The sequence below is a fragment of the Mycosarcoma maydis genome, chromosome 12 (assembly GCF_000328475.2).
Source record: "Mycosarcoma maydis chromosome 12, whole genome shotgun sequence".
Lineage (NCBI taxonomy): Eukaryota > Fungi > Basidiomycota > Ustilaginomycetes > Ustilaginales > Mycosarcoma > Mycosarcoma maydis.
In genome coordinates, this window is record NC_026489.1 from 143,561 (window position 1) to 166,216 (window position 22,656).

Genomic DNA, 22,656 nt, shown 5'->3' on the forward strand with positions numbered 1-22,656 from the left:
TTGGATGTCAAGAAACGCACGACTTGTTGGACCACAAAGTTGGTCAAACCGCTCTCACCACTCACCACTCACGACTCGTGACTCGTGACTGTGACAAGTGGGCGTCGGTGGGAAATCACGACGAATACGTGATATGCAAGGGTCGCTTGAGCTGGCTGCGCTTGGGTCAAGTGCCCTTCATTTTCCCGATTCGTGATTGGTGAGGTGCAAAACTAAACCCAAAATTCACGAATCGAATCGTGAATAACGTTCACGGTTAGTGTGTGGTCGTGAGTCGTGAGTGTTGCGTGTGACTTTTGTCTCTTTTGGTGTAGGTAACCAGCTCTTCGTTTGGCAATCGTGAATCTTGAATTTTTCCCACTTTACGGCGGCGACTCGAACTTGGTCTGTTTGGTCGCCAGCAACGCGCGTTTGCTTCCCGCTGGTTGTCGCCTGAGTTACGTACATAGAATAGAACATTCACAGATTCACGATGCGTGATTAATAAAATATTTCACTGTCAAGTGTGTGTGCGTGTGTGCGTGGGCTAACATCACGCATACAGTAGATACACACGCGTTCTGGCGTCGTGACTGTGCGCCAGCGCGGTGCGTCCGCGTTTGACTCCGTCTTGCGTGGAAACCGTGAATCAAGCGACGAGTGTGAGCGTTGTGTTGTTTTGTTTGGGCGTGCAGCCAGATCTTGATTCTGGTGATTCACGATTTATCTCCCCTCACGCCTTCTTGCGTTCTATTTTGGTAGGTATTCACGATTCACAATTCACGATTCACAGTTCACGATTCACGATTCGTGATTTGCTTCCGACGGCGCGACTCTCGACTCGTCACTGTGACGAGTCGATTCACGATTCGTGATTGGTGCCGTCGCGCGCCTCTGTTATTTCACGCGAGAATCCCAGATCATTGCGCCCGTCTATCTTGGCATTGGCGTACTGTACACAGCATGCCCGCTTCGCCACTTGGCCTCTTCGCTGCTTCACGAGGTTTGGTCAGAACGAGAACGACAGCATCCGGGCTAGCGTACATTACAGTACAGCACGCTGTGTCATTTTGATTTCGACGTAGACAAGCTGATTCACGTTTGTGGCTCTGCTCGTCTTGTCATTAGACACAACAGAGCATTGGCGTGACGGACAAACACGACAGAATTCGGTATGACATTCACGCGTATCAAGCCTCGCTGCTCGTCGCTCGACGCGTACTGCAGCATGCTTGAAGAGTAAGCATCGTGCAAGTGGCAAGTGAATCAAGAAAACCTCGCACTGGGGCGGTAAACATGTTCAACTAACACGGTCATGGTCGGGCAGAGCGGTGACCAGGTAAGCTGAAGTCCAATCGGGAAGCACCTTGGCGAGTTGGTTGGGCAGGCTTGCACTGCACTCGTGCATAGCTTGCATGAGCCAGCCAAACACGGCTGGCGGCAGGTGGATCGTGTCGGTGACTTGTTGGTCTGCTGTTGCTGTAGACACGGTGCGAAAAAAGACCCTACTGCCCTTGCGTACGCTCGCATGCGCGTCTTGCGCCCCGAGGGTGTTCCAACGATTCGTCAAAGAAGACGTCAACAGGCAGCGCGAGAACAGCCACAGCTGCACCGCTTCTTCGGTCTGTGTGCCGGATCGGAGCAAGAACCGTCGTGATCCATGTGATGCCGCCGAGTACTGTAAGCTGGAGAGTAGCGTCTCGATCCATGTAACCGCACGCCTAGGATAGCGCTCGAGCATGTACTTGTTCAATCTGACCGTGTTTGGCTCATCAGCTCCCGTTCCAGTGAGGGTTGACGTCTCGCCGAGCTGGCTGCGACACTTTGTGCAGCAAAGAACCTGTTGATCATGCGTCCAAAAAAACAAAAAGATCAGTGAGTGCGCTCTTCCATAACGCTAGCTGGGAACAAACGAGGAGTAGCTAAGAGAATCAAGCATGTATGTGGAGCCGGGTAGTTGCGCAACTATGAACCTGTTCAGTGAGCAAGTGTTCTGTTCGTGTTGACCGACCCGCATTGTCGCGACAAGCCTCCTTGACGTCTGCACGTCTGCACGTCTGCATGCGCATTTCAGCATTCTTTCGACTCGGCCGCTTGCAACATCTGTGCTGCCTCGGGCGCGCCCACTGCACGGCCCATCAGATCAAGCTCCGAACACGTCGGCGGACGGCGGAGCCACCTGCTCTGATTGGGTGTGGATGCATGGCGACACGTCCCGCCCAGAGTCACTCGAACGGCAGATCCGAAGAGTCAACCAAAAGGCACACAGCCGTCGTTGTCCAACCCGAAAGGGCAGGCAAGGCAGCGCTGTTGAAGGATGGCTTGTCACGAATTCATCTTGGACAAACGGTGTATCAGTCGGACGATGCATTGAGCGCGGAAATCGTCGACTTTCTATCCGGTCCGTATTGTTTTTTGAGGGGCGTTGAGCGTTCGGCTTACCTTGTAGTCGTCGAGATTCTTTTCAAACGCCACAGCGTCGAAATTCAGCATGTCACGCCCAACAAGCAGATACGTATCTCCAACCCAGCCCGTCGGCATCTGCTGATGGCGCTCAGCTGGCGTACTGGTATCCGAGATCCTACTGGCAAACCTTACGGCCGTCTGTGTCAAGCTCGCATTCAACTCTTGGTCCGCATGGCACATCCATGCGTCTACCAGTTCTTCCCACCCTTCTGATGGCAACGCTTTCCATACCACCTCGTTGCTCCCCAACAATCCCTTGACGACCTCTCCCTTTGGTGCTGCTTTCGAGCATACCGCACAACCCAGTCGAGTAGACGAGAGACATGCTGCCGAAAGCGGGAACTCGACAATGTTCTCCGAACGACATTCCAGTGCTGCTGCACGCTGCTCTGCTTCGCTCATTATCAATTTCACCCGAGCCACTGCTCCCGAACGCTCCAGCGTCACACGCCCAGACTGGGCCTTGGCTCTATCAGGCAGGCTCATCCTCACCCCCCTTGCACTGCTTACGTGATGCGCGTCTTGCTTCCGCTTCCTCTCACCACCGCTGCCACTGCTCTCGCTTTTGCTTGCGCTTTCGCTTTCGCTTTCGCACGATCCACAAACAAGCACGATATCGTCATGCACCGTTCCAATATACAGCGTGCGACTGAACCCCTGGTCTACATCAACAAGCTCATAGGCGAGCTCAATGCTACCACCAATCTGCGTTGGCTTTGAACACCAAAGCATCACGGAAAGGCTGCCGAGTGTATGTTGAGCTTCAGCAAAGTAGTCCAGGTCGACATAGTCCAGGTCGATGTTTTCAGACTGACGAGGCAAAACAGCAGGGTTGGAACGCACAGAAGTGTCAGCGGCGTTGTTGCTCTGAGTGGTAAATAGCGAGTAAACGACCAGATCGTTTTGGGTGGTAGTAGCAGCAGCAGCAGCAGCAGCAGCAGCAGCAGCAGCAGCAGCAGCAGCAGAGGCAATAGCGGAAGCACAGACAGAGTCAAGCACGTCAAAAGGGAGCGTGAACGGGGACGCGGCAGACTTACACTGACGGAGAGGCGAAAGCAGCTGTTCGCGGGGCGTAGGAGGCTGGGGATGATCGGCTGCAAATGTGACACTTGGTTTCGAATGCAGGCCGCTGAATCCGTGTTTAAAGGCCACAGGCGAGACTGGCGTAAGCGGCGATCTGGGCCACGTCGGTGTCGCCGGGTCCGAACGGTCGGAACGGTCCGAAGTGAGCTGAGAGCTGCGACGCGAAGAGATACGGCTCGCGCCGCCGCTGCTCCAACTCGCGGGGCTGCGAGGCGGATCCGTGGACATGATCGACGATCTGTGGTTGGACCTGGTGGTGTCGATTGAGGCAAACGTGTAATCGTCTAGCATGCTGTCTTCTTCCTCTTCGACGCTCGTGCGATGCCCCAGACTCGCATCGCGTCCGCGCGGGGTATCATCGGAAAAGTCAATGGCACGGAAGCGCGTCTGCAAGGCGAATCGATTTGCACTGCGCAAATCGCCGACGCTATTCTTGCGTGGCTTGCCATCGTTAAATAGGCTGGTAAGTCCATCGGCAATGTCCGACTTGGCGCGTGAATCGTGGGTAGTAGCACGACAATGACGGGCTGTCATGTCACCGCTCGGGCCACATTCGGCAACACTATGGGGAGTCACACTGGTATCCTCCTTGCGCTTGACCTCGTAGATGGAAGCACGACGAAGTGTTTTTCCGAGACTGGTCAACGACATCTTGCGTGCAAACACGTTGGGAATCAGCGAGCTTCGACGCGATGACGAGGCGCTGTGCATCGAAACAGGTGTGACGGGTGTGACGGGCGTGATGGGCGTGATGGGCGTCTTGGGCGTCTTGGGCGTCTTGGGCACATAGCTCTCGGACAGAGCCGCTTGGTCGGCCGCCTTGGCGGGTGGCGTGGCAACAGCCGACACTTGCTCAGGTACAGTAATCTGAGATAGAGGCGGCGGCGCCGAACGAGAAGCGCAGCGACCGGGCGGGTCGCAGCGCTGATTGTCCATGCGCTTGGAGCTCGACTCGGCAAGGCGTCCGATTAAGTTGTGCAGCTGTGCGTCGCGCTGCTCTTGGGGGGAGAGAGCACGCTGGTTTTCGAGCTGAGGCATGACACTGGACAGACGATCAATGGAGCTCTCTACCATGGCGAGGTCCTCGCGTGTGCGAGCCGCATAGGCACTGTTCTGAGCGGCGAGCTTGGCGCGACGTCGCTCGAGCAGTGTAGGCGTCTCGATCGGCTTTTTTGCGTCGGTCGCAAAGCCGCCGACGGTAGCGGCAGCATTCTGGTTATAGTGCGGCAAGTCGTCAGGCGCTGAGACATGGTGCGATCCGAGAGCCTTGTTGTCCAAGCAGACATGGTTCATGGCGTCGTAGCCAGGAGCAGCATCCGAGGCATAGCCGGGCAAAGTGGTGCTTACAACGCTATCCGTCTGTACCGAGAAGCGTTTGTGGTTGGGCAATGCGGTCGAATCGGACCTTTCAGCAAAGGAAGCAGCACCGGAAGCCTGGTCAGAACGAGGCGATGGCGGTGTGATCAACCCCAAGGCAGAAGGGCGGTGTGCGTAGTGGGCCTCTAGAGTAAAGTTGATGGCCTTGGCGCTAGATGGCTGTCGAACGGTGGCCATCTCAAAGGTGGAGCCATCAACGTGCTGCTGCTCAGGCACATGCGGTGCTACAGGCGGTGTTGGCAACGCAGCTTTACGAGTCTGAGCCACGTCGAGCATGTGCTTGTGCTGCTGCAAAAGATCGCAACTGGCTGTCGAAATAGCTTCGTCCGAAGAGGTAGAGACGGTGGTGCACGACTGGCTGGAGCCAATCGAAGTGCGCGACAACCGCCGGTGGTAGCTCGGCTGAGGCGAATGGTGCGATGGCGGAGGAAGCATGGAACGACGACGCGGCGCAGCGAGGCTTCGTGGCGTTCGAGGAGGACTCTCCAAGGCGGCACGCGAGAGACGACGTTGGGTGGTGAAGAGCTCGTGAACAAGCGAAGAGAGATGGGTGAGCATGCTGGCTTGGTGAGCATGCTCTACGTCGGCGAGCGCAAATTTGAGCCTATCGACGAGCAAGACGAGACGATCGGCATCCGACATCTGGCTGATGCCGGGGAGTGTGGTAGGCGAGCGTGCAAAGGTAGGAGATAAAGGAGCACTGTGACCGGCGATAAGACGGAGCGAAGCAAACATATCGTCGAGGATCTGAGTGATGGTAGTGTCGGGCACAGCACTTGTGCAAGTGCGGTCAAAGTGCACCTCGGCGATCGAGTTGAGGATCGACTGAAGCTGCTCAAGCTGCTGGTTGCGAACGTCACGAAGGGCGTCGTATTGCGCCACTGGATCGCATTCGCTATTGTCTACTTCGGTATCGACGATTTCCTCGAGCTCATCCTGGTCGTGGCTGGCGTTACTGCCTGTGCTGGGATAGCAAGAGTTTGTGGGCGAGCTAGATGGCAAGTTGGCCTCATCGGTTGATGAGCATTGGCGGCTGCGTATTGCTTGAGCGTGATTGTGAGCTGCCATGGCAAACTGCTGCTGCAGTGCCATTGGACTGGGGAGATTGTCCTCTGGTTCGTGGGTTGGTACCGAGGGCAAGAGAATAAAGTCGTGGGTGCGGATGATGGTAGGGGACTTGGGGGTGATGGGCGCATTCGAGAGGTCGGGCGAGCGACGCGGAGGGTTGGACGAGAGGCGCTTTGGCCTCTGCAACTCGAGGGTAGCCATGTTGTGTGTGCTTAGTATGCTATCAAGATGGATGAGATCCAAGGAGATCCGAGGCGCGCCAGAGTGACACGGCCAGAGCGAGATGGAGAGGACGATGGAGGGAGAAGAAGCGAGGGATGGAAGAAGGGGAGGTTCGCCGACGATGGGAAGGAGAATGAGCGTCGGGGGTATATATGGAGCAAGGAATGCAGGATAAAGGTGGCGTTGAGAAACAGATTGTCGGAGAGAAGCAGATGAGTCGAGATCCAGGGGACGCAGAGGCGGTGACTGATTGTTGGCTTGACTGGCTGGCTGGTCGGCTATGGAGAAGGGTGCAGACGGACCAAGCAAGCTAGGATGTGTGAGATGAAACCAAGATCTTGGTCGAACGATGAATCGGATGGCTACGGCATAGAATAGCCGACAAGAGCGACTAAATTGGAGCGCTTGGCTGAACGCAGAAGATGAGATAGAGTTGAACGCGAGAGAAGGCCAACGTTTTGTCTGAGGCCAAATTTGTATGGCTTGGCGAAAGGGGCAGAGATGGACGACCGAGGCTTGGGAGGAGGGAGAGGACGAAGCTGGTGGACGACGAAATGCTGGGCGTCAAAAGCCGGGCGTGGGATGGATGGCAAATCACAGAATGCAAGAGGCGGACGAAAGAAGGACGACGCCGAGGGGGAAAACGAAACGTCGATGCGGTACGGCGATCCAAAACCCCAATCCAGGCGAGAGAAGCGTGAAGTGGTGAGTGGCGGAAAGCTTTCTGACAGATGTGTATTGGTTGTCAAGCGCTAAACGCGCATTGAGACCAAGGCGCGAGGATGCGGACGTTTTTGCTCGCAATGCGGAGATCATAGATCGCACGGCAGAGATGGGTGAGACACAGCAACATGAGGTCCAACGCGGTAGTGGCGGCGGCACTTGCAGCAGCGACAGCAGCAACGGAAGCAACGGCGACTCGAGTGTCGGCATACAATCACCACTTACGATTGGAACGGAGCTACGATGGATCTGGACGAGACAGGTGTCAATAACGAACAAAGAGCGGAAGTGCAATCACGAATAGCACGAGAAGCAGCACAGAACAGAGAGCAAGAAGAAAATCAGAGAAAGAAACAAAAAGGGCACTAACCCTAACTAGGGCTCGGCGTGGTTTAAACTCAGCATGCACGCAGTGTTATTAATATTATAAGTCAAGTTAACTTTAGTTGTAACATTTCTTCGTGCTTTGCACCATGACAAAGCACAAAGGGACGTGTGACGATGGAGCACCAAAAATTTACAGTATCATGATCAACAGCTATTCACGGTTCGTGATGACTTGAATCAAATTTTTACATCTGTCGAAACGCACGCCCAAGGTTCGCGTGCTCATGCGCGGGTGCGGGTATGGGTATGGGTGCCTGGTAGGTAGAAGGTGAACACGGAATGATTCGCCACTTTTTTTAGACGGCTCATGTGCGCTCCGCAGATGGAGCCATTCCTAAGTGACACCACTAGACGCCACAACAGAGCCAAATTAAATAAGATAGTCAAACATCTGGTAAGACCCTTGCATTCGTTGACGAGCATCTACACGACACGGCGAGATCATTGACGGCTGATACAGGTGCAGCGCTGCGCTGCGACGTGCGACGTGCAAAGTTTGGTTAGAAACCCGCAAAGACAAAGGGTAGCATTCGTGATTCGTGATTTCGTGATTCGGGATTGCACCAGTCGAACGTGCCTGGAAGCTTGCTCGTGTCCATTTGTGCGACCAGGGTGAATTGAATTCCACGACGACTTGGGGCTTTGTCGCTCTTTCACTCGTTACTCACCACTGTGACTTGTCTCACAAGATTCCCAGAACAGTCGGGTAAGACACAGATAGGAGAGAAGCCTTCCTTAGTGCCTTTATTGGCGGGAAGCCTGTGCGCGAAGCAAGCCATCACCTGTCGATGCACAAGTGTCAGATCTGACTGTGCCTCTTCTGACGACTTTGGCTTCGGCTAGCCGGTGCACCTCGAGCCAAACTTGTACTTGGGCGGCTCGGTGTCTGAATCTTTGAACTCTACCATATCAAGAAACGGAAAAGGGGCGTCAAAAGCTGTTTGCGGGGACGGCGGTGTGCTGGTTACCATGGATGAAACCGCTGGGCTGCTGCTCCCAGCTTCAGTGTGCTCTGGGTTTGAACGCGGTTCGATACTGTGTGTGTCTGTAGGATGTCCGAATGCGATTCGTGATCATGGTGACAGGGTGAACGCACGTTGACCACTAAGATTCACCCAAAACAGATCGCGTCCAAAGGCTAGTCGTGAATATCAAGGCTCTTTGACTAAGTATACTTTTGCCCGAGAGTCAAAGTCGTGAGTGTCGCGCCTGTGAGTTTCACCGCAAGCGGAATTTGCAAGCCATCACGAATCGTGAATTACAAAAAGGGGCAAATGGAGGCGAAGAGGGGAAAATAAATAATTATATATATATATATATATATATAATAAACAAAAAAGGGAACAGAATTCGTGATTGTGATTGTTACTCCCACATGAAATTCACACAAACGCCGTGTCGGGAGTTCAAAGTGGCACTTTGGATGTTTCGATGAATTCACGATTCGTGATTGTGAATCGCAGCGCGTGTTCGTCTCTCGTTTCCCTTTCTTCTCTTTTCTCTTTTCTTTCCGCGATACAGATCAAAGCATCTCTGTCTGACGTTGCTGCGGGCGAAGCGAATGCAATTAATCGTGACAGCGACAGCCTCTTTCGTCCATCGCTTTTCTCTTCTCATTCACGATTCTTGCGGCGAGGTGCAGCAATCACGAATCGAGTATGAAATCTGAACGGCCAATTTCTGCTTTCTGCTTTCTGCTTTCTGCTTTCTGCTTTCTGCTTTCTGCTTTCTGCTTTCTGCTTTCTGCTTTCTGCTTTCTGCTTTCTGCTTTCTGCTTCCGGCTTTCCTGCTTCACTGGGTCCGAATATTTGGTTGTCAGCCATCGTCCATCGTCCCACTCTGCAACATCCACGATTCTTCCGACACACGTCAAGCACTGAGATTGGCGTGCTGAAGTTGGGTTGTGAGAATGACGTATTCCAGTTGTGAGTTGCCGCCCGATTTCGAGCAATTTGAGCAATTTGCGCACAGCTTTCGTGATTCGTGATTCGTGATTCGTGATTCACCGTCAGCCAGGGCAACTAATCTGAACATCAATAACCGAAGCGTCTTGACGTTGCACCAATGTAGTGGAACTAGCGCAATACGCCCTCGTTAGACTAGGAACCAGTGCTCAGATGCAAGTCTCTGCTATGGTAGAGACTACATTCGGTGGCAGAATCACAAATGGGCGGGTTTCAACATTCACACTCGTGAACAAGTTCGTGCTACTGTAATTGTCTTCCGTCGGTTATTTGGGCGAGGCACAAGCGTGAATCGTGAATCGTGAATAGTGAATGCAATGACATCTCAGACATGAATTAACTTTAGACAGAACTTGGATGCTTCCACTCGTCACTTTACGCTGCGTTGCATGCGTTGCAATCGCACAGCCACCACCAATCAAGCATGGCGTCAATATGGAGAGGGAATCGTGAATCCATCAGCTAACTTACCAAGTTTCTATTCATGATTCACATTCACGGTTCTAATCGTGACTTATTCCTAGATTCACGATTGGAATCTCGTATTAACAAATCGCCATGCCTCCGCAGCTACGTTACTGTAAGTTATCACGGCGAAACGAACCCTAATTCGCAATCACGACTCACCTCAATGCGCACTAGTTCGTGATTAACTTGAGCTTAGCGTAGAACGCTTTGTTTTTCGTTTTGATTTTTGGCGCGACACACTAAATTAACACGCTCTGCAGCTGTCTGAGGTCGTCGTCTGTCGTGTGTCCACAGCCATGTGTCACAGTCGTGAGTCGTGAATCGTGAATGTGCCCTTGTGGCTGTCACTCGTGACTGGTGTGACACACAACACACTCGTGACTAAGAACTACTTGGACCACATGTTACCATTTTGGCCCTACGCCCCACACTTGCGACTATCCAGCCTTGTCTCACCAGCAAAACCCCTTTGTCAGGCGGTGGTGAGCGACAAATCAGCCAGGCGCATCAGCACCCTGGATCTTGAGTTACAGTGACAGTGCGCTCACTTTGATTGTGCAATATACACTCTCATACGCAGTCGACGTCGTCCACGGCTGTGCGTGCGTCGATGAGATGGGTTAGGGTTTCATACACAATGCGTGATATGCTGCTCGACGCTGTCCTCCACCTCTCGATTTCTAGCGCGACAAGTCTGGCGACAGGAGCGCAAGATACAGTACGTTGTTCAGCTAAACAACTCGGCGAGTGGAAGAAGTAGCAGTCGCAAGTTTGCTCGCAGAAGTATCGAGCTTTTCACGGCCAGCAACGAGCGTGTTGAGCGGCAGCAGCACTCACAGTCGAGCAAATGAGAAACACTCTCTGACACTTGCAAGAATCTCGTCTGACCGCTCACATCTGTTGGTTCGGCAAGCGCCTGATTCGGTCGGATGGTACTGTACAGTACAGCGTAGCTTGTAGCTCATCACGCTCAGCTGCTTGGCCGTGGAGCTAACTTACAGTATCTAGGTAACGTTAAGTTCCAAGAGCTTGCAAAGCGGTGGAGAGCATATTATATAATAGCGTGTAAGCCAACTCGTGACGGGTGACTCTCGTGACTGTCGCTTTTCTTCCACTCGCGACTCACGACTCGCACGCTGTTTATTACTAGAGATAGTTAAGTCACGAGTAGAATGGTTTTCATGTCTGATATTCACGATTTCGTGATTCGTGATTCGTGATTGTTCACGCGTGAGCTTGGCGAGATGCGACGTTTTTTCGCCGAGCTGCGTTTGAACCTCGCTTTTCCGGCGGCTGCGCATTGTATGCACTGTGCAGATCAACACGAATCGTGAATGTGAGTGTGAATCGTGAATGGGAATCACTCACATTCACGAATGACAAATGTGAATACACACACCAAGTTAAGCATTCCGTCAACGTCGTCTAAACTACAATCACGAACGTGGAACACTGTTGATGGCAGTACAGTACATCGAGTAGTCACAAGTGACAGCTAAGCAATGTGGTCAAGATAAGTAAGTGGGTCTCAAGAGCTAATGGCGTGGGCGACGAGGCAGCACAGTCACAGGTGGGACAAAAGGTTGACATGCAGCCCAACTTTTGTCCGAGTCTAGACATCGGTCGATATAGCCATGGCTCGGTTCTTGACTTGCACCTTTGATCTTCACCACCACCGCACTTGTTCTTTCCCGCTGCCTCTCCCTTCCGTACTCCTTGGCTCCTTACACGCTTCTTGACTACAAGCTCAGGTCTTCCTACAACAGCCACATTCGTTAGCGTCCAGTCCGATTCCTCTCCTATAGCTGTCAACATAAGCAACTTGACCCTGACCTCTCACTCGACAAGCAGCTTGATTTCATTCGAAACACTCTCTTTAGCAACGCCGTGCTCATCGACAAAACATCCAACAAGATGGCTCGCTTCCTCTCCCTGCTTGGCACCCTCTTTGCGGTGTGCACCACGTTTGCACTGGCTCAAGCTTCCAATGACGATCCTCGCGGAAAGATCCTGTACGTCAACTATCCCAGCTGTGACTACTATCAATGCCAGGTGACGTGGCACCCAGGCCAGGCCACCTACGTTAACTGGATCAATGCGCCCAAAGGGGGTCTGCGCATTCAGCTCGAACCACAAGAAGGCACTACTGGGCTGCGAACATACACGCTCACAGACAAAGTGGGCAGCGTTCATGGTTGGAGCCAGCACAAGTGTAACGACATGGGCACCGGCGAAAAATGTGGAAGATTCGACTTTGTCTTGCCGAGCTCCGTCACGCCCGGTCGGTACCAGATTGTCGTGACCAGCTTGGCTCATCCGGACAAGTACATCGGTTACACCGACACGGTCAAGGTCGTCAACGCCAAGTCGAAAGCAAAGGGCAAGCGACACGTTATGCAGAGGCTGCAACAGAGCGACTAGTGCCCTCCTCCTTGACCATTGTGCATATCTTGAATACGCTCTGTCCTTTCCCGAGCTCAGCAGGACGCGTCCACAGACCGCGGTCCACGCGCGTTCGAGCGACGTTGCGCTCCGCTCGTCTCCACCTTTGTTTTTAGCATCAATCCAACGTTGTTCCGTTTCCGTTTCTGCTTCCAAGCTCGTTCAAGCGATGCTGTTCGAACAGCAGCAGGTGTGTCCTTGAAGCGTCAGTCGCGCCAGTCACAGCTCGAGCTTCTTCAAACTAGGCACTTAGATGGTCGCATCTTGCATGTAGCATCTTGCATGGTGGATTTTGGGTCTAGTTGCACTGCGGCGTCGGAATGCAATTCAATCGCGTTGCGATAGCATGGACGAGAGTTGGCGAATCGCGAATGTCGACGAGACAGAGGTGGTTTGCTTGATGTCGGGAGAACAGGGTGTGTGATTCTGGATTGGACGAGGTTGCGAGGCTGGTGTTTTCGTTGAGAGTCGGTATTCATCCCGAGATGTACGCTCGGATGAATGCGCATCTGCTGCGCTTTGCATGGTCTGTTGAAGGTTGCAGATATCGCGCTTCGGGATCGTGCAGGCGTGCGCTCGACTTGAGCCGACTCGGGGAGCGTGCAAGTGGCCAGTGATCGCATCGACACACGTCACTGGTGGCAGAGATGACTTCCACTGTCAACCTAGAAGCTGTGTGAGATGAGTTTGTACTGACGAGTTTGCATTCGTGATTCACACGTCTGTAGAATGCATGTACAGTCACGACGAAGAGAGCGAGCGAATTCACTCTCTCGATCTAGCTTTCGGAGGCCATCTCGGAAGCTTGGACGAGGTCTCGTGTGCGAATTGATCCGATCCCGATTGTGGTGAGCTGGGAATGGTGTGTTGCTCATCTGCGGTCTCTTCGTCGTCGTCGTCATCGCTATCCATGTCTACATACCCTGGCATCGACTCTTGTCGTCTCGGCTCATAGTCTCTCCCCGTATCGCCCTTGGTAACAGCGCGTTCATCAAGTTGCTTTCCATAATGCTCCCCCTTTGCATCCGGGACCAGTTTGCTACGTAGTCCTTCCATCAGCGACCTCCGTCTCTCTTGAGCCAGCGTATCTGGGACGCTACTCTCCACCACGCTTTCTCCCTGCACCGTCTGTGAGTACCTCGCATACTCTTGATCGTCGGCCGCATATCTGTGCTCCGCCGCCGCCGCCGTCGTCGCGCGACTCTTCTTTCTTAGACTTGCCAATTTGACACTGGAAAAAATGCCCGTCTTATGAACGCCATCGCTATCGTTGGCGCGCACATCCGCCTCGGCTTGGTCGATCAGCTTTTGTCGGTACGGTAGCGGCAGATCGCGCATAATCTTGAACGAGTCGGTATTGCCAATCTGTTCATTCTCGACTCTTAGGTTGTTCCAACAGACCCTACGGATCATTTCGACGAGTGCGGCCAAGAACGATCGTAGTGTGAGCGAGGCTGATCCGGGAAGTAGGTAGATGAGCCATATGGAACGACCGATGATATCGACGGTGATAAACACGTAGTAGATCGGTTGTGGGAACCAGATTTCGTTCCGAAGCAACCAGAATTTCGCGCGCGGCTTGAGCAGCGACCAATCCATAAGTAGATCCCATACGATATGCCAGACCGAGTAGATGACAGCAAACAGAATCCAGAGTGCTCGATCTCGCGCGTTCTGCGATCCGTTGCGTCGGTAGTGAATGTACATAAAGTTGTTGAGTACCGCACTCAGATACTTGCCCGCGTTAACAAGATGCAGGTGTGTCCGATAATCGCTATCCACCCAACGTCGAATGCACTGTCCCAATCGAAGCCACGCCGGTACCGAGAGCAGCACAGCTGTCCAATAAGTGCTGTTCGGAAAACACTGATCCGGGTCCGTCCAATCATGATGCCATTCGCATCCTATATACCACAAGTTGCTCAACGACCACGCTACCGAATTCAGTTCGTCTCCAAGGAAAAAGTCGCGGAACTCGACGCGCTTGCAACCCGCGGTGAATACGCGCAACAAGCTTTTCACGAACCAAGCGCGACTAGCAGCCATCCAGATAGGCAACGGATTGAGCATCACAAGTGCTACAATCACCAACCATACCGTAGGCCAAGTGGTGGGCGCAATAGCTTCAGGAAACGGATTGACAAACGAGACCCAAAAGCAGCATGAGAGCAACAACATGAGCAGCGCTGGAATCTCAAAGAATTGCCGATGGTCCATCGTAGTGCGCACATCCCATTCGAAGATAAACACTGTGTTGATGCGCACCGCGTGCCACCACGCCAGGTTGAGTCCAAAGAGCAACCCAAATAGCGTCGGGATCAATTCAGCACCGTACACTCGCAACAGTGCCTGCCACTGTGGGATATCGCGCTGTGTGTTTGGCTTCATCGCTTCCACTAGGCCAGCAACGATAGCACACACCGAAATGCCGAGGTAAAATCCACTGCGAAAGACGCTATAATGATGCGTCGTGTGGTCTTCCCTAGCACGCAGCCGATTGAGCGCCTGCTTACGATTACCGTGTTCAAAGTAGGCCGTGTAGATGTCCTCGGTCGCTTTACGCAGCTTTTCCACCCGATCCGAGCTGACCAGGATGGTGGGTGCTACTCGATCCTTGTAGTATAGATCGGTGCAGGCCACGCCGACGGTTTTCGAGAATTTTTTCATCACCTTGGCAAAGCCGGTACGGTTGAGGATCTTATAGTTGGTGAGCGTGTCGAGAAACTTGTAGTACTCGAGCACCGCTGCTTTGAGTTTTTTGCGCGCCGCTGCATACGCTTCCGGATCGTGGCTCATGGCGGCTGCCTTGTTGGCTTGGCGGATCGCTCGGTCTGTCTCGTCGTCCCAACCGCGCAAACTGGCCTGCATCTGCGCCAGCGCCTGCGCTCGACGTCGACCCCCTGCGTCTTGATCATCTTCACCGCTACTGCCACTGTGCTGCTTGTTGATCGACTTGTCCAAGGAGAAGCGTGGCGCTCTGTTGGCAGACTGCTGGCCTTGTTGCTGGGCATCTCGCAACTTCACGGAGGACAGCCCAGCGTTCGACTTGACGCCACTCGCAACTGGATCCGCCACAATCAGCTTGGAACCGGGCAGGTTCATGAGAAGCTGCGACATACGATGACGCCGCGATCCTGCACCTGTTCGGTCTTGATCGCTGATGTTGTATTTGGCACGGTACTCGCGTCGATGCTCGGCGAGCTCCTCGAGTTGACGAGCTAGCTGCATATACTTCTTGGCCGCCGAGTGCTCCTGCGCTTCGTAAAAGTCAACGATGCGTTCAAGCTCGGCATCGCAAGCAAGAAACAGCTTGGCTTCTTGGTCGTCAAAGTTGGCTACTATCAGTTCTTGTAGCGATTCAGGTGCTTCATCCTTCAGCGAGCGGTTCGGATTCGAAAAACGCCCAGAGGAGCCGGACTTGGAGAGAAGGTGATGTTTGCTGGAAGCTGATGAGCTCTTGGATTGGTGAGAAGCGTGTTTTCGTGCCGATCCAGAAGATGGAGGCGCGTCATCCTGGTAACGTACATTGGTGGCCCCAGTAGTTCGGGGACTCGGCGTGTCAGCGTTGGCTGTCAATTCTAAGTCTATTGAAGGATAAGCACCGCTTCGAGCGTAGTTGCCGGATACTTGTACTGATGTTGAGGGCAGCGCCTGAGCTTCGAGATCCGAGTCGAGGTTGGGTGGCGGAGCGGAGCCGTCGTAGGTGGGGCTGTCCGATGAGAGTCGAAGTCCGGTTCCCTGGAGGCTTACAGGAGGCAGAGTCGACAAAGATGGAGCAGGAGCAGTGGTTCCGCCGTAATCAATGCGACGCTTGAATCCAGAACTGGAAGCGAGCGTAGACTGGGCCTCTTGGTCTAGACCAGAGAAGTGGCCAGCAACATTTCGTCGGCGAATATATGGATCTGCCGATGAAGCGGTTGCAGCGATCGTTGTAGAGCTCGAATGCGAGCTGTTGATCCCAAGCTCGGCTTCTAGGCGCAGTCGAGCCTCGCGGTGTTCAGCTACACGCTTGATGAGCTTCTTGAGACCTCGATACTGGATGTAAACCTTTCTCCACTCGGGGACGGTGTTTTCGTCGAGATAGCGCGCAAACTTCATCTTGACGAAGGCCCGAGCGCGCGAAAAGTTCAGGCGCGGGTTGTTCTATCGTTAAATGAATCGGACTTAAAGACAATTATAAGAACAAGCATGTCGAAGTGGGTTGCAACCCGTTCTGAGAGGATACAGTAGGACAAAAGGTCGCTATAGGTGCTGAGTGGGACGCAAACAGTCCGTGATGATGTTAGCACAGCTGGGTGCAGGGCAAGTACAGGCTTGGACAAAGCCCGATCTGTTGCTACGCTCGATTTTGTACCTTGCCTCGGCAACGCTTGCCACGAAGGATGGCGATCGAGTGATGTCGGCGTGCTGATCGATGATGGTGTAGAGCAGTGATCACGAATCAGCCCGAGTCGCGAGTCGAGAACGTGCTTGAATCCTGAATCTGGTCCCAAATTTAAGCGTGAATCGTGATCCGTGTCCCATAATTAATTATTCCGTCACATATTACTGCAACTTCAAAAAAGGGACCCAAAAATTCAGACCCTTAAAAGAACCCACCCGTGAACATTTTGACAAAGTGTGGCTCGAAAAGATCTGACACGCTAGTCGAATTTCCATGTTCCATCATGCGTGTTCTGTGTTCAACACTCACGACTCACGACTGCTCCGCATTCACATTCACATTCACATTCACATTCACGATTCACGATTCACGATGCGATCCGTGCGTTTCACTTTGACAGACTCATGGCTGTAAGGGTAGTTAGTGAAAGACCATCACCATTCTCGACTCTTCACGCTTGGCGCTTCTTGACACGATCTCGTGACCCATCGACGTCAGGTCTCTTGTCGCAATAATGTCGAGGTCGCTGCGAACGCGTCCGATGACGCTGTATGCGCAGGACGGTCAGCAGCCTCTCATACCTCCTGTGGGAGCTGCTACCGCAACCAACTCCTCCTCCTCGTCGTCATCTTATCCCAACAAAGCTTCTTACGCACGGCAGCAGACTTCGTCTAGCAACTCGCAGTACGATGCGCCCACACTAGCTTCCTCGAGCGGCGGAGGTGCGCTACTCAAAAAGTCCAAGAAAAAGGCATCCGAAGTCGGCAGCAATCTCAAAAAGCGTCTCTCGATGCGCTATGCTGAACCCACTCAGCTCGGTCCTGGAGGGTTCAGCGCGGTACCTGCTGTGCCTTCTCTGCCACGCATGCCTGAGATTCACATCGACGATCGTCCGCACCGCGACATTGACGACGAGCGCTATCTGACTGCTATTCGCGAAACGTCCAACGATGCCACGTACGATCCTGACGAGAAGGAGCTCAACGCGATCCGCAAATCGTCCGATACGCAACGCACACGCACCGACGTCTTCGAGGGTGATCCCGCCGTTGACCTGCAGCTGCTCAGTCAGTCAGATTTCGACCCACAGGCTTACCTCCGCGCTAAACTGTCGCATCACTCCGAATCAAGCTTGCGTCAGTTCAAGTCGTCGCTCGCCGCAGTCAAGCAAGCGGCCAACGATGACCTGAAACGCCAGGTGTTTAAAAACTATTCGGAATTCATTACGATCAGTAAAGAAATTGCTACGCTCGAAAACGACATGCTCGAGCTGAAAGAGCTGCTCTCCGAATGGAAGCAGCTTCCTCAAGCACTTGAGTTGGACGACTCTTCCAGCGCCGCTTCGTTTTCGGATGCTTTTCCGCGGTCCAGGGCGTCGGGCAAGGCGAATCGGAACAGCACCATCGATCTGCAACAGATCTATCGCGCCCAAATCACTTCTCTATGGGAAGGCATCGAAGGGTCGCAAAAGTTTTTGCCCTACGTTCCCGGGCGACACCTCATCGCAGAGGCGAGCAGTTTCACCGAGCTCAATGCTGCCACGTACAAACCACAACAGAGCGTCGCTCTGTTTCTGCTAGACGATCTGCTGCTCATTGCGACCAGGAAGAAACGACAAATGAGCAGTAAAGTGCGTCTCGTTGCCGAGAGGTGCTTCAGCCTGGCCGAAATTGTGGTCATCGATCTCAAAGATGGAGGTGATTTGACAAACGCGATCAAGATCAAGAGGGCCAGAGAGACGCATGTCTACCGAACCGATCGCGCCGAAGACAAGCGAGCGCTGCTCAACGCGTTTCGTCGCGTGGCAGAAGAGCTCGCCAAGAAGCGTAGGAACGAATCGTACGGGGCAGGGGCAGAGGGAGATGCGCGCAAACGCGAGTCGACGCTGCTGTCGTCGCCTTATCACGCTCCGCAATCGTATGCGTCGCTTGGTGGTCGGAGCATGGATGATGGTGGACTGCTAACGTCCGTTAGTGAAGCTGGCGATGGTGATGCGATGCAAGTGGGTGGGGGAATGATGGCAGCCGCTGCAGCGTCGGCCGCTTCGGAGCGCAAGGATCCAGGACGATGGAACAATGACTTTGCCGACGAGCTCTCGGTCTGCATTGCATTACGCGAATGGGATCAAGCCGTGACACTGATCGAAAAGGGTCGTGCAGTGCTGTCCACTTACACCTCAACCAACGACGCTTCCTGGAGGGATCTGTCGGCCAAACTCACCTCGCTCACTTCTGAACTCGTCTCTGCCATCTCTCTGGATTTTGTGCGACAGCACCTCAAGAAGTCGCTCGTGACACGCAACGCGTCGTACCTCTTGAGACTGGATCAAGGCGAAAAAGCGCGTCAACTGTTCCTTGACGCGCGGACCGAGTCGTTGAAGAAACGCACTCGACAGATCAAATTCGAAGGCGACACGGGACTCTACATCAGCGAATTGGCCATGGTGCATTTTGCACTGATCAAAAACACATCCGAGTGGTACATGGCGGCGTTCAAGGATGGAAGCATGGCGAGTGGGTTTGTCGAGTGGGCATCGGAGAGGGTGGAAGAGTACGCCGTCTTGTTTCGAAGGCAGGTGTTTGGCGTGCAAGAGCAGCAGGACGAGGCAGGAACGACCAACGCCGAGATGGTGAGCGAGATGCGCGAGATCAGTTTGAGACTGGCGACGCAGTTGAATGAAGTAGGATTGGATTTCACGTTTCTGTTGGACCGCTTGTTGCAGCCCGAGCCGAGAACTATGGCTGATAAGCACGAGCAGGAAGAGGCCGAGGCCGGAGAAAGCGACGCGAGCGTTCCTACATTGGTGCTTACCAGGTCGAGCAGGATCGGGATCGAGGGTGAGCTACCAAAGCATCAGATGGATAGGCAAAAGCCAAAGCTCCAGGGTGATACGACTTTGGCACAGGAATTGCGTCGACAGAGCATGCTTCATCTGCAATCATGATTGAGCGAATCTCACTTGGCATCGACTCTCGCATTCACGATTCACGCATTTCGCAAGCAGAGCGGCGCGCATCACAGGGAACCGATTCAAAAAAGGCGTTTGTATCTTTTGATTTATATGGGCGTGTGCGAATCCAATCCACGTCTGGCGCAGCTCAAGCACGAGCAATCTTGGGTTTGCCCGGAACGACGATTTCGCCCTCGACGGCTCTAGCTTGGATGCCGATCCTCGGCAAAATAGCATGGTACCTTTGCGGGCTCTTGGCTTTGAGGTACTTGAGAATCTTTGCCCTTTGGTGCGTCAACAAGGACATGCTCCTTCTGTTCGAGTTGTCGTGCCGATTGGTTTGCAGATGCTCGTGCAGGTTACGAATGCGGTACGTCAGCACAGCAGCTTGCACTTCAGGGCTACCCGTATCATTTTCACCACCAAAGTGGGCGAGGATCCTTCGAATGTTTTCCACCTGGATCCCCTTGCCACTTGCGTTGCGCAGATCCAAGATCCTCGCCAGACTCTCCTTGCTGGCGCATTCTTCGGACTGCACTTTGGCGTATTCAGATTCGAACGCCGCCACATCGGCTTGGTTGGCAGTACCGCGGATCAAGGTTCCCAAATTCCACGAGTCGAGGATTCGATCCTTGACCATGACCTGTGGCAAATCCTGGAACAACAATTGACGATCACTACCGTCCAGACCAAAGTTGAGACGCAAAGGACCTCCCATGGAAGCAGCTTGTTTCGCAGCGACTGCATCGAATGTGTTTTTCGCCGACGCAGCTTGCTGATCAGCCGAGATGGGAACAAGGTTTCCTCGTCGATCCTCGTGAACACCCCAAACCGTTTGCTTGTCGAGGATGATCTGTGCTAGTTCGGAATCGGTCCATACTTTTTGGCCGTCAGGAGTGGGTTGGTGGCCTAGAACAGCATCCGGTTTCGAGGATTCAAGCATGCGCACTTTGAGGATACGCTGGTCGAGGTTCGATTTGCGCTTGAGACGCGCGGTTCGCTTCTTGCGTGATTCGGACAGGATCGAGGACGTCGAGAAGCTCGATTTCTGTTGCGACTGAATCGTGGAGAGCGTTTGCATGTGCAAACGACCGTACGAGGTTGAGGGAAGTGCAGCGGAGAGAGACGAGAGGTTCAAGGTGGAAGAGAGGCATCTCGAGCAGGATGCTGTGAGAGCTGGCACCATGTTTGCTGTGCGACTAGCTGCAGCCCAAGTAGCCGGAGCAGCCGATGGGGGGTGTAGGGTGTGAGGGGTGTAGTCCTAGTAGGACGGTCTTTTTGCACTTGCTCGGCGTGATGATGATGTTGATTGATGTTGTTGTTGAAGAGGGGAGCAGGTCGGGAACAAGACGATCAAAGTCACACGGAAAGCCTGCCAAAAGTCGAGTCGCTGCCCTTGGTGATTTTCTTCCTTCTGCTTGTTGGATCCGTAATTCTTTTCGCGCGATAAAGCACACAGTTGACAGTCACGAGTTGCACTCGCCCAAACGCTGATTGGAAGAAGCCCCCTGAAGAAATAATCGTGAATCAGGACCAAAAAAAAAAAACGAAAATCGAAAAACGAAAAAAAAGAAAAGTCGAAGGCAAGCAGCTATAAGTAGCTCATCCTCGCATGCTCAAGCTCTTGTTTCTTCTCTTCGATCAAAAACAAGTGTACGTAGCCGACCCATAGCTCCGACAGTTCTTTACTGTCACTCGTTCGTCTCATCCAGCAACGGCATTCACTGACCTTGTTTGTCGCTCACGTGTTGAAACCTATGCTCGCTAAACAGCTGCCAGCCACACCCACTCGCGACTGCCTTGGTAAAACAAGGTGCCTGGCGAGGTTTGCATTGCGGGTGCCAGGGCTGCGCTCTTCTTACGAGGAGAGCCAGCCGTGGTGGACGAGATCGTTGTGATATCCCAGAACGCTATAGGAATCCGTCGTTTTGTGTCACAGATGGAACGATGGAGCCAAACTGTTCTGGGACATTTTTCTCCCACTCTTATTGCTTTTGCTTTTGCTTTTCCTCTCCCTTTCTCTTCCCCCTTGATCGTTGCTTACAGTCTCTTAGCTCGCTTTCTTTTTTGACTCCTTGTGCTCGGTTTCTGATTGGGCATCGCAACCGTTTATCTCAATCCGAATTTGACCTTGTCTTCTTCTGCGACGGATGTGTTCCTTGGGTTGAGTGACTGTCAACCAGGGGGTATAATGGAGGGACGTACTAGTACATGCGACGGATCGGTGAAATGCTATCGTGGTCGCTGCTGCTGCATTGGTTTGCGTGTTGCGTCTGTGGGGCTGAACGTGGGCTTGGCGGGCAATGACGCAACGCCAGCGCGTAGGTGAGCCGATGTTGAAGCAGGTTGAACTGGTGGCGCTTTGACCTGTCGAAGCTTGGCAAGCTTGGCTTCCATAGCTGCGATTTTGGCGTTGGTGCCTTGAGGTTGTTTGGCATTCTTGCTCAAGCTGAGTTGTGTGGTCTTGAGCATGTCGCTCTCGGTCGCCGCTGTTCTGCGATCTCGCCGATGTGGACCGATGCCAGTGGGAGCGTTGCCATCGGCACTCTTGGTCGCAAACGTCACTGAGATGCTTCTGCCCTTGAGCGTCTTGTTGTGCGCGCCCGCCACCGCCTGCATAGCTTCTTGCGGCGAAGCATACTCGACAAAAGCATAGCCTCGCGGTTGTCCTCGCTGCGGTCCGCTCTTGTGGAAGAGAAAGTCGAGTTTTGAAATCTTGCCAAACTTGCTAAACGTTTGGATCAATGTATACTCGTCTACTGCTGCGTGAAGGTTGCCAACGTACAGTCGAGTCTCGTGCTTGCCCTTGTTGCTTGCGCACGATATCGACTCGGCTGCTGATCGAGTGGCGGCAGTAGCAGGTTGCGATAGGTACGGATTTGCTGAAGAGCTGTCACATGGCTGCGCATCCGATATCATGATTGACCCAGTGATCGACCTCGGAGTCTCCGATTCAAGAGAGCTCTGTGATTGAGGAGAGAAAGAGCGATGAAGCAGCCGGTCAAACGTGAACACGCACGACGGTGGTCACATTCACGATTTCTCCCACCGTTCTGTGTTCGTCGCCGCGGAAGAGCCGAGCTGAGCCTAACGTGTAAACTGCAACTCGTGACTTGACGCTTCGTGCTTCACGCTTCGGTGCC

General features: G+C 53.4%; 7 protein-coding genes across 7 annotated transcripts; 2 read left to right on the forward strand and 5 right to left on the reverse strand.

The window, feature by feature from the left end:
- Positions 1-1,279: 1,279 nt before the first annotated feature.
- On the reverse strand, positions 1,280-2,625 carry UMAG_10885 (uncharacterized protein; the record flags this gene model as incomplete). Its single annotated transcript, XM_011392489.1, has 2 exons — positions 1,280-1,819; positions 2,422-2,625. 2 exons carry the CDS (start codon positions 2,623-2,625, stop codon positions 1,280-1,282), a joined length of 744 nt encoding a protein of 247 aa, XP_011390791.1.
- Positions 2,626-3,250: 625 nt separating this feature from the next.
- On the reverse strand, positions 3,251-6,174 carry UMAG_10886 (uncharacterized protein; the record flags this gene model as incomplete). Its single annotated transcript, XM_011392490.1, has 2 exons — positions 3,251-3,255; positions 3,483-6,174. The coding sequence occupies 2 exons, from the start codon at positions 6,172-6,174 to the stop codon at positions 3,251-3,253; spliced, it is 2,697 nt and encodes an 898-aa protein (XP_011390792.1).
- Positions 6,175-11,651: 5,477 nt separating this feature from the next.
- UMAG_04145 (uncharacterized protein) lies at positions 11,652-12,158 on the forward strand (the record flags this gene model as incomplete). Its single annotated transcript, XM_011392334.1, has 1 exon — positions 11,652-12,158. One exon carries the CDS (start codon positions 11,652-11,654, stop codon positions 12,156-12,158), a length of 507 nt encoding a protein of 168 aa, XP_011390636.1.
- A 786-nt stretch (positions 12,159-12,944) lies between these two features.
- On the reverse strand, positions 12,945-16,277 carry UMAG_04146 (uncharacterized protein; the record flags this gene model as incomplete). Its single annotated transcript, XM_011392335.1, has 1 exon — positions 12,945-16,277. One exon carries the CDS (start codon positions 16,275-16,277, stop codon positions 12,945-12,947), a length of 3,333 nt encoding a protein of 1,110 aa, XP_011390637.1.
- An 800-nt stretch (positions 16,278-17,077) lies between these two features.
- On the forward strand, positions 17,078-19,507 carry UMAG_04147 (uncharacterized protein; the record flags this gene model as incomplete). Its single annotated transcript, XM_011392336.1, has 1 exon — positions 17,078-19,507. The coding sequence occupies one exon, from the start codon at positions 17,078-17,080 to the stop codon at positions 19,505-19,507; it is 2,430 nt and encodes an 809-aa protein (XP_011390638.1).
- Positions 19,508-19,661: 154 nt separating this feature from the next.
- Positions 19,662-20,699, reverse strand: UMAG_04148 (mitochondrial 37S ribosomal protein uS15m; the record flags this gene model as incomplete). Its single annotated transcript, XM_011392337.1, has 1 exon — positions 19,662-20,699. The coding sequence occupies one exon, from the start codon at positions 20,697-20,699 to the stop codon at positions 19,662-19,664; it is 1,038 nt and encodes a 345-aa protein (XP_011390639.1).
- A 1,046-nt stretch (positions 20,700-21,745) lies between these two features.
- Positions 21,746-22,432, reverse strand: UMAG_04149 (uncharacterized protein; the record flags this gene model as incomplete). The annotated part of the gene is made up of 1 exon (XM_011392338.1): positions 21,746-22,432. One exon carries the CDS (start codon positions 22,430-22,432, stop codon positions 21,746-21,748), a length of 687 nt encoding a protein of 228 aa, XP_011390640.1.
- Positions 22,433-22,656: the final 224 nt, after the last annotated feature.